Source organism: Seriola lalandi, unplaced genomic scaffold (genome assembly GCF_002814215.2).
Source record: "Seriola lalandi dorsalis isolate HSWRI2012SDOR001 ecotype SW California unplaced genomic scaffold, Sedor1 jcf7180002054977, whole genome shotgun sequence".
Taxonomy (NCBI): Eukaryota; Metazoa; Chordata; class Actinopteri; order Carangiformes; family Carangidae; genus Seriola; species Seriola lalandi.
This window is the reverse complement of record NW_019525527.1, coordinates 1,072,897-1,083,911: the sequence shown is the minus strand read 5'-3', so window position 1 is coordinate 1,083,911 and position 11,015 is coordinate 1,072,897. Positions and strand designations below refer to the sequence as shown.

The 11,015-nt window shown below is 42.0% G+C and overlaps 1 protein-coding gene and 1 long non-coding RNA gene across 2 annotated transcripts; both read right to left on the bottom strand.

Moving 5' to 3' along the window:
- Nucleotides 1–380: 380 nt before the first annotated feature.
- Nucleotides 381–6,426, bottom strand: cdk15 (cyclin-dependent kinase 15). Its single transcript, XM_023396421.2, has 13 exons — nucleotides 6,128–6,426; nucleotides 5,233–5,379; nucleotides 4,617–4,711; nucleotides 4,074–4,153; nucleotides 3,871–3,965; nucleotides 3,664–3,726; nucleotides 2,998–3,121; nucleotides 2,690–2,810; nucleotides 2,522–2,615; nucleotides 2,328–2,391; nucleotides 1,525–1,573; nucleotides 976–1,118; nucleotides 381–749 (listed from the first exon to the last, which is right to left on the bottom strand). The coding sequence occupies exons 1-13, from the start codon at nucleotides 6,317–6,319 to the stop codon at nucleotides 637–639; spliced, it is 1,380 nt and encodes a 459-aa protein (XP_023252189.1). The 5' UTR covers nucleotides 6,320–6,426; the 3' UTR covers nucleotides 381–636.
- A 1,067-nt stretch (nucleotides 6,427–7,493) lies between these two features.
- Nucleotides 7,494–10,437, bottom strand: LOC111646860 (uncharacterized). The gene is made up of 3 exons (XR_002759984.2): nucleotides 9,325–10,437; nucleotides 7,757–7,886; nucleotides 7,494–7,643 (listed from the first exon to the last, which is right to left on the bottom strand). It is a non-coding gene; the product is annotated as an uncharacterized LOC111646860 (long non-coding RNA).
- Between the last annotated feature and the right edge of the window lie 578 nt (nucleotides 10,438–11,015).

Genomic DNA, 11,015 nt, shown 5'->3' with positions numbered 1-11,015 from the left:
GGGGGGGGGTCAACGGTCTTAAATGGATGGTCACAGTGAAGGAGGGGCCAAACAGACAGAGAGCATCTGAGCCGAACGAGCCGTTTTTACTCTGTAATTATTAAAGTAATTCTTTAGGGTGTATTTACTTACAATGAACTTACAATTATAACTGAATTACACTGTAAAACTTCAGCTGATCTATTCTCAGCCTTTAAGTTTTATTAATTTCATGTTAATTCAACAAGAATGTGTTTTCTTACTTCATTCCTTCACCTCTTCTTTTCATGGCAGATGATCTGAAATTAAAACAACTTGTGTGGTGTGAATTAATAAAACTGAATGTTTGATGTTTTATAGTGGTTAACACGATAATGATAATTTCTAATTTACAGACAAGATATTGTAATACTGCAGTTTTATTCCCTCATATGTTTAACAGTTGTCTCTGAGTTTGTCCCTTCAGACTCTCCGTCCCTGGAACATAGGTCAATATTACACATCATGATTTTATTTTGAAGGTAAGCTTGACTTATGGTATTGTTTCTCACAGTTTGATGCTAAGATGCTAACTGTTCTTTGGTTTTGGCTAGTCTCAGTTTGTTCACCCCTCTGCTCGTCCTCTCAGGCGGATGGTGATTTGATTGGAGGGTTTCATCACCAGCACTTGGCGCCAGGCAGCAGGGAGGGTTTCACCCTCCGCCCAGGGTTGTAGATGTCCCTGACCTCCGTCTCCAGACGAACACCTGGAACCTTGAAGATGGACACAGCTGAAAAACACAGAAAAACCCTGTGAGGCTGGGTTGGTTAACTGCATACTAACTGTGTTAGCAGGGTGAGACTGGACAGAATCAAACCGGCAGCTACGGAAACATAGCATATGTCAGTGAAAATGATTATCTTACCATATATATGGCCATACTAGCATGTTAGCATATGTATAGCTTTGTTAGCATACAACTATGTTAGCATGTAGCCATGTTAGCATGCCCTTACTGTCTCTGAGGTGCATGATGGGAAGAGGCAACGTGCTGAAGTAAGGGTGCTGCAGAGAATCGTGGGCTGAAATCCGGTCTGCAGGGACTCCCTTTAACATCCTCTGGACCAAGTCCTCCGTCTTATAGGGCAGCTGGTTCAACCTGATTCAGATCAACACAGACTGATTGATGGGCCTGTTAGCATTTGGCTCTTTAAGCATGCATGTGGTCCTGTTAGCATACATGTAGCATGTGTGACATGTTAGGATTTAACATGCGTACAACCCTGTTTGCGTGTATGTTGATTATGTGTGTTTGCGTTCAATATGTTAAGTGATAGTTAACTCCATGCTAACATGCTAACAATTTACCATATGGTAGACTGAGTAATACTGAGCCCCATGGTGGCAAACTCTGTTGAATGACAGCAGGCTAAATGCTAATACCTTAGCTTAAAGTGTTAGGTAACCCGGGCTCATGCTAACACTTTAGCACACACTACGTTAAATGATAGTAAGCGCTATGCTAACACTTTAGCATCCATTATGCAGAGTCACAGTTAGCTTACCTTTTCCAAACGGTCCTGAACTGTTTTGGCTCGGACTGATGAAACCACTCTGAAGAGAAAACAAACAGCCAACTGTTAGTTAACATGCTAACATGCTAAACTAACTTTAAAATATTTTCATAGTGCAACATGCTCTAAGCTTTGTAACTACAGTTCCCATAATACTTTGAGGAATGTAAATGGTAAATACAGTCAGTTAGTGGATGTGAGAACTTGTGGTTCAGGTCTGACTCAGTGAGGACTGATCTTCACATTCACCTCCCACAGTGTCTCCTGCTGAGAGGAACATGTGAGGAGCTGGACCTGTTTAACCCATTTATACCGGGTGCTGCCCCTCCCGCCGGCTGCTGTGTAGCGCAGCATTGTAGATTCCTCGTCATTTTCATGACGCATGCAGCATATGAATATGTAAAATATGTATAAATATATCATGAAAATGACGAGGAATCAACAATGCTGCGCTTCGCAGCACCCGGTATAAATAGGTTAATCCTCAGCTGTTAGTCTGTGGAGGAGGTGACGTCTGACGCTCCAACATTACAGAGCATTAGTCACGGGCTGGATATATATTAATCAGGGTTATTAAAATAACAATACGTTTATTTAGACTGATTAATTAACACATATTAATGATTAACACAAATTCATGGTTAATAAACACAAATTAATGATTAATTAACACAGATTAATCACTGTGTCCAGTCCATAAGTACTTTCACTCTCACTTCACTTGTCACTTACTGTCTTGTCCTCGCTGTCTTATGATTGGCTGTTGGGACAGGTAGGGGGTGGAGTAAACTCACCTGGTTTATAATTGGGCAGCAGACTGACGCCAGGCCAGCTTTCCTCAGAGGGGACGCTCAAGACCTGCAGAGACCCACAACCCAGATATCATTATTATTATTAGTAATAGTAGTACTAATATTATTATTATTATTAGTAGTATTAGTATTAGTTGTAATAACAGTACTACTAGTAATATTAATAGTGGTAGTACCGTCCAGATCTTCCGCAGCTGTTCAAACACATCAGTGACTCCGGGGAACGCCGGCGCCCCCTGCAGCATCTCGATGAAGATACACCCCGCCCCCCTGATTCAAACACAGAAACTTTATTGAGTCACGTGAACAGAACAACCTTCAGCTGCAGCAGCTCCAGCACTCACCACATGTCCAGGGCCGTGGAGTAATCTGTAGATCCCAGCAGCACGTCGGGGGGGCGGTACCACAGGGTCACCACCTCAGAGGAGAACGTCTGACTGGGGATGGACTTGGACCGAGCCAGACCTGAATCAGAACCAGAACCGGTCAGGACCAGCACAGTAAAACACCAGTAAAGACTAGTACCATTTCGTCTCTCATTAATCTGAGATAGTTTCACATCTTTATCTGAGAAAATAAAAGTTATCTCGTGGTGTTGTGTGGTGGGCGGGCCTCTGCGTGGTGGGCGGAGCTCCTGTAAATTGTTCCTTACCAAAGTCAGCCAGTTTGAGTTCTCCCAGGTAGCTGATGAGCAGGTTCTGAGGCTTCAGGTCTCTGTGGAGGATCCTCTGGCTGTGGATGTAGCACAGACCTCGCAGCAGCTGGAACATGAAGATCTACAACCAGACAGCAGACAGGTGCAGTTCACCTTCACCAGAAACCACACCCCCCAGCCTGAGATCACGTCAGTGGGACTGTAAGGATCTGTCTTACACCCCGAGCAAGTGTCTCAGCTCGTCTCAGATCGACACAGGTGTCACTTCCTGTGCAGCACCTGCCGTCATGGTGACTGAAATGAGGTGTAGTCAGGTGTATATTGCTGAGGAAGTAGGAAGTGACTGGTGTGAAGTCAGTGGTACTCAGACACAGACAGTCAATGACCTTACTTAATTTAGTAAATTACCTTTACACATGGTGCACTCCGATGTAACAACACAAGATATTGTGATAAATTACACAACAACTGCAGAAAATTATAAACTTAAAATTTGTCCCACCCACAGCAGCTCATCACTCTGCTAGTGCACCGGTCCTCCTGCTGCTCCTCTAAACTGAATCTACTGCAGGAAACACACTGACTGGACATGACGACCTCACACAACCCCACGTCTAATAACCACAACTATCTCCTCAACATCCTGAAGGATGCGTGACGTACCCGGACGTTGTGTGAGTGCAGACCTCCGGGGTGTTGGGTCATGTACTGGGCCAGGTCTGTCTGCTGCAACAACAACGACAGAAGAAGAGGAGTCATCACCTGCAGCCTGATGTCTGACCAGTGAGATGCTTCATTAGAAACAGTGGGGCTGTACATTAACTGCTGACTGCAGCGCCCCCCCCAGGTCAGCATGGACATGTCTCTCACCACGTATTCAAAGACCAGGGTGAGCGAGTCTCTGGTGTGGATGATGTCGTGGAGGAGGACGATGTTGGCGTGTTTCAGACCTTTGAGCAGGGATGCTGCATGCATGCACACACACACACACACACACACACACACACACACACGAAACCGGACACTGTGGGTGTTTCATATAAATCAGATGAAGTCATGATCTGATTGGTCACCTTCTCTGATGGCGGTGAACGGGACGCCCTCCTCCGTCTTCATACGAATCACCTTCAGAGCCACGAGCTGCCCATTGATCCTGCACGGAAGAAGAAACGTTCACAGTGAAGTCAGAGAGACACATTACAAATGTGTATGAGTGTTTGCTGGAGGATGGTTCTGTACAACCTGGCAACCCAGTCGCTGTTCTTACCAATGTCGTATGACTGATCTAAGAAGCATCAGTCAATTATTATTAACCATTAATTAAGACAGTCCTGGTGAAGCCTCATCAGCTTTGTGTCATTACTGTAACATGGACTTCCTGTAGGACTTTTATTAAATGCACACATTTAACAATATCACTGTACATTACATATTCTACTGCAGCTGTGTGTGTTTGTGTGTGTTTACAGATGTGTGTGTTTGTGTGTGTGTTTACAGATGTGTGTGTGTGTGTGTGTGTGTGTGTTTACTGATTGAATAATAGAATCTATGTTATTGTCATTAGCATCAGCTGGGTCTACAGACCGTGGTGACATCATCAGAGCGTGATGACTGACCTGCTGATGCCTTTATAGACGGAGGCGTACGCTCCCTCCCCCAGTTTCTCCAGACTCAGATAAGACTGAGCCGTTCCAAACTGAAGACCTGGTTTCTGAACACAGCACACGCGTGTTACACGTCATGTCATACAGCATATCACATATGCTGTGTGTCATATGATGTGTCATCTCATCATGTCATATTTAAGGAATCACATCAGATTGTATCACACAGCATGTGTCAGGTCATACCGTATGTCACATGCTATATGTCAGGTGACATCATATGTTATTGTCCATGTGTCTCATCCTGTCTTATGTGATGTCATATATAATAATCAGATCACATAATACACATCACTGTACATGTCCTGTCGTCTGTCACATCACATGTAATACGTCATTATATGACACGCCACGTCATGTGTCCTGTTATGTCATGTGATATTTCTTGTCATATATAAGGTCACATTTTGGATTTTACCTTTAAACTAAACATGTAAATAAAAAATAAATTAAAAAAAACTTTTTATTTTCATTATTCATCGATGTCTCATCAAATGATTTTAATCTGAGTCTCTAAAGTCTGTACTTAGTCGTTAAGAGGAGCGACAGGTGTGAGATGTCAGCTGACCCAGGTGAAGTGGTCTTCGCAGCCCCTCCCTCCCAGCGGGTCACTGTTGCTGCGTCCTCGCTGAACTCGTAGCCGTCGCACCTGAAGCGTGTGGAACCACTGAGGCCGAGACTCAGAGGGGGACGAGCCAGACCAGTCCGGATCCAGCTGTGCCACAAAGACGCAGGGCAGGAAGTGAAAATCTGAAACCTTTCAACCACCTTAAACTGTAATACCACCTTAAAAATGTTAGGCATACCATACACAGTAATATTAAATCAAAGTACATCCTAATTTATTTTTATTCAATTATTAAATTGTTGTATAAATATTACCAATAATAAATGTAATATAAATATTTTTACATACAAATAATATAATTTAAATGTTTTATTAAATTATTTGAATAAGTTTGTCAGTTATTAACTTATCTAATACATTGCATTAAACCGTGTTTGCTTTATTTTTCTGTACTTAGTTTTTAGTTCTGGAATTAAAAATATGTTATTATATTATTCAAAAATTTCTAATGTCTAAGGATACACTGTAAAAAATGAATCACAGCAAACAGTGATGTGCTTTAACAATATCACTGTGACAGATTAAATTAAAAGAAAAGGCAAAAAAATTCATACCACAATTAAAACCAAAACAATTACACTATGAAAAACAAAGACCATGGGAAGAAGTCCAAAGTGTAAGCCAGGAATCACACTGTAAAAAATGATGACAAAGATGCCAAGCAGTGGAGAACACTGTAGAAAATGCAGCAAAGTATATAAAAATATATGTAAAAAACTCTCTCTCTCTCTCTATATATATATATTTATTTATATTTATATATATTTATATATACACACACACACACACTGTAAAAAATTACCAAGACATGTAACATGTCAGTTTCATCACATACCTCAGCAGGAGGGAGCGAAGTCGAACTTCTGCTTTTTCTGAAGCCGAGATCCTCCATCTTCACCTCTTCCTCCTCGCCATCATCATCATCATCTTCATCTCTCCTCTCTTTCTCCTCTTCATCTTGCTCACCACAGCAGCACCTCCTCACCCACCACCCGGCCTCACTCACCCACCGGGACAAGTCCTCCATCTTTTCTTCTCGTCTTTACACTCCACTCCTCTTCCTCCTCTCTCATATGACTCACATGGTCCAGGACGAGCAAACAGGGTCCCATGACCATCCCTAACCAACACCCCCCCCCCTACAAAAAGACACACACACACACACACACACACACACACACACACACACAGAGTTTAGAACAACAGTGTCCATTCAGCACAGTGTATGTGTGTATTTGCTGCCCTCCAGTGGTCACTGTCTGCAAATACAACTCTGCACATGGTGGCACATTTACTGATAATGGTCTGTCAACTGCATATAAAACACACACACACATAGGGCACATGTAGGGCATACACTATAAAAAATGATAACCTGCATGGATACAGAGAGACTCAAAACTAAAACCACTAACGTGAAACATTTTACAGATGGACTGACAGGTTTAGTTCAGGATCATCTTCATTAATGAACACCACCGTATGATGTTTGATGCCTCAATATAATCAAAGCTAATCTTACGCTGTAACCAACTACACCATGGTCACATGACTTCAACACCATAGTCACATGACTTCAACGTCACCACCACTAAACTTCAACTTGTAGTTTGATTTGGATTTCTGACCTCTTCTACAAAAGCCTTTCCTCTCACAGAGTTCGTGACAGTTTGTATAAACACAACACGGCTGTAAAGGTGGACTGATGAGTTAACGCGGCTGTAAAGGTTGAATGGTGAATAGATCCGTTTTCATGTTCAACATGATAACATCTAACGTCCCGACAACCTCTGTAGTTTCATTTGGACACATGTTAGCAACCGACACATAGAAGCTTCAAGAAATCAGGACTGGAGTTTTTACTGATGTGTTTTATGTCAGAGAATTAAATGTAAAAAAAGTCTTGTGCTTGTGTTCAACTCAGTCTGTAACTCCTGTCTCTAGCGGTCTCTCAATCAAAACAATAACAACAGGTGACATTGGGTGACATCATGAAGTAGCGTTGGATCATGGGAGTTGTTGTCTTCTCCCTGTTTGGATTCCCTCAGTGTCAGTGGTAAAGGAAATCAAACAGACTCAATGATTCTAACCGTTAAAAACACTGAATAAAGCAGTGTCACATTAAAAGTCATTGTTTGACTGACGCTGTATGGAGGACAGAGACGTCAGGGAAGAGTTGGAGCTTAGATTTTTTTCTTAAATAACTTACGAACCAGATATTCAGCAGGTTTTTAGCAGCAGCTGAATTACATACCTGAACTACCTGCAGCGGCCAAGCTGCAGTCCGACCCATGGCCCACGTCCTCCCCCCTCTCTCTCCCTGACTTTCTTGTCTCTCTCACTGTAGATATCTGAAAAAAAGCAAAAATGCCCCAAAAGTTAACTTAGAAAAATCAGTGATTCACCGACGCTCTTCAGGGGGACACATGATGTCTTAGAGTAGCTGGAAACTGCGATAGCTTACCTTTGATTCTTTAATAATTTATGAACCAGACACTCAGGATGTTTTACCAACAGCTGAATTATCCACAGAGGTGTCCTCCTCTCCATAACGAACAGACCAGGGATTAAAACCGAGACTTATAAAGCTGTTTCTATTTAAAAAAAAAACAAAAACAAAACAGATTCAGACTCTCCAGCGGACACAGGACAGGACCCCTCACGCGCCGCGGCTGGGAGCTGGGCTGTCTAACATTTGCCTGACTATTTTCTCTGATAACTTCATATTCAGAAAAAAATCCTTTATCTGGTTAAAATATACAGTTGAAAACCATCAAGGTATAGAATGTGTTTGCGGCTTAAAACTAGATTAAAGTAAATTTTACATTTCTGGAAGACAACTACAAAGCCCACCCATGCACTTGGGGGGTAGGAAGTCATCGACAGGCGACCAAATGAAACGAACCGTTACCACAGATCCTCTATAACAATATAACGAATAGACTGTAACTTTATTAACTGTCTCGGTTATTACCATAATTAAAATCCATGATGCCTATGAGCCAGGCGGGCAATTAGTATGGAAGTGAATTGGCGCCATTTTTATATCCGGGCATCCAGTTAATACTACAACAATGCTAATAATACATCAATGTTAAAATCACAGATTTCTCTGAGCTGAGGCTGGAAACATCTGGGATAACGTAAGTACACTACTCGAAATATACATATATAACATAGCTCAAGTCATTTTTAGACATTTTAATGTGGAAAAGTTACAGATTATAACTTATTTATTTCAGTTATGAACCAAAAACTCACCCAAGGGTAAGTTAGCTAAGTAAAGCTAAGATTTCTCTGCCGCCAAACTTTGTTTCATGGCGGAAGCAGGTGGTGGTGACTGTTGATGACAAGAACTTCGGCCATTGTTGCATTTAGAAGACAAGAGGTTATAATAACCTCCGCTGTGCAGCTTTGTCCTCCTGGCAGACTAGAGGCTACAGTGAGTCTGTCGGAAACTGAGACCGGTCGGGGCTAGCTGGTTAGCATGCTAACTTCAGTTGAAGAAAAGACGTGACAGACACTAGTAAACATTGTTGTTAGTTTCCACCTCTGGAGACAGCTGTTAGTGAGTAAAGGGATGATATTTGATGGTGAACTCACAACGTTTTTTCTAGACTGGTAAGTAAACACCTTCCTACGTTAGCTATATAGAGATAGCAAAAATTACAAATAGCCCCTAAAACCCATTGAATTAGGGACAGGCAGCTAGTGCTAAAATGCTAACTCATTTCCGCTGCACTCTGTCACCATAGCAACTATAACACTGTGAAAGTGACCTGGCTTCTCTCCAGCAAACACCGACTTCTCACTTAACCTCCAGGAGTTTGGTTGTTTCTAAACGTTTGTGTCTCTAAAAAAAGTCAAACTATAACCGAACATGTTTTTAACTTTTCCGTCCATAAGTTTCTGTTCTGTATTTTACTTTCACCTACCATTGTGACGCATATTATTTTCTCCTCTGAAGGTAATGTGAACAGATGGTAATGGTTTACTCGATAACACTTAACGTCATTACTTCAATTATCTGACCTTCATGTTGATGTTGTTGTTGTTGTTGTTGTTGTGTTTGTTACCGGTGCCAGACCGAGGGGAAATCTGGACCGGCAGCAAAGGTTACACAGGCAAGGCTGCACCATGTAGCCAAGAAGAACAGTCTGTGGATTAATAAGGGAGAGAGCCAAAGTTAGCGTCTTGCTCCAGCCGATGCTCATTTAATATTAAATACAACACAACAGTATAAAACTACATATTTGTGTATATTACCACATACAAATGTCGGTAGCTTGCGCTGACAAAACAGTAGAAAACCGAAATTCACGGAGGTTAATATTCTCAATGGCGGCGCCCGCCAAGACACACACTAACAAAAATACGTCCCAAATACATCTCAAAACCATGTCACAACTTCACACAACGATCTGTAATGCATTTACACGATATATGAACCCAAGCTAATCATAGAAAAGCCAGTTTTAACATACCTGTGGATTAATAAGGGAGAGAGCCAAAGTTAGCGTCTTGTTCCAGCCGATGCTCATTTAATATTGGGCTGCGCATGCGCAGAGCACATACGTGTAATCTCCCTTAGATATCCACAGTGGCATTAGAGCGCCGTCTACTGACATCTTTGAGTATTGACCTCATGTCAAAACTGTATAACAGAGTTAGATTAGTTCAAATAATTAACAAGGCTCCAGCCCCCCCGTGACCCTACTAGAGGATAAGCGGTAGAAAATGGATGGATGGATAGATGGATGGAAATAATTAACAAAAAATTAGGGGGTGTCTGTTTACATGAAAAACTTAACATGTGGCATTTCCAACCCACTACATGTTATTATAATTTTACTGTAACTGAGGTCAGCGCTGTAACTGGAAAGTCTGGACAGACATTAACCATGTCCGCCATGTTGTATGTTTTCAGAAGAAGCAGTGGAATAAGAACAGAAACAGAGAAACAATCAGCCTGTGGAGAGGCCAGAGAGGAGTGACTGTTCTCCCGCTGTCTGAGCCTCTAAATGTGGTCTGAGCTCGACCAGACAGCCGCTGGAGAACAGCTGTGACTTTCTCTGTGGGTGAGTGGTCTGTCATTAGATTTACACTATAGGACTGATGTGGACTCAGTGTGGCGGGCTGAGGGGCTGACAGCAGAAAGACAGTTAACACCACATCACATGAGTCAGAGGCTCCTGGTTCTCCAACAGGAAGTAGTGTGGCTTCTTACTTATGTTTTACATGAATATTAGCCTGATCAATATAGACTATTATTCCCTATGACTGATCAATACTTACTGTGACTCCCTATCACTGATCAATACTGACTATTAATCCCTATCACTGATCAATACTGAACATGTCATGTTGTTGTCAGAGCTTTACTGAGACTTTATTTATTACTAATTTCTCATTGCTGGATCAATAATCAGGATCAGATTCTTCAGAGTAACTGAATACATTTACTCTAGTGCAGTTCTGAGGTACTTGTACTTCTCTGGAGTGTTTCCATGTTCTAGTACTTTATACTTGTACTGCATTAGACATAGACTGTCAGATAAACTCAGTGGATGTTAATGATCGTCCATGATCCCGTGTGTTTGCTGGGCTGCTCTTCACGTCACTGCAGCGTCATGACGCCATCTAGTGGACTGATGGTAGAAGTACAGCAGCTGATGGCAGCTTCCTCTTCCTCACACTGATATGAAACAGAGAAGAAGAGCCAA

Excerpts from the sequence above, each read along its gene's own strand:
- cdk15 (XM_023396421.2), bottom strand. The coding sequence starts at position 6,319 with ATGGAGGACTTGTCCCGGTGGGTGAGTGAGGCCGGGTGGTGGGTGAGG. Across the intron at positions 3,966-4,073 it reads GTTCACCGCCATCAGAGAAG|CATCCCTGCTCAAAGGTCTG; the intron begins GTGACCAATCAG and ends GCATGCATGCAG. Across the intron at positions 2,811-2,997 it reads ACTCAAACTGGCTGACTTTG|GTCTGGCTCGGTCCAAGTCC; the intron begins GTAAGGAACAAT and ends GTTCTGATTCAG.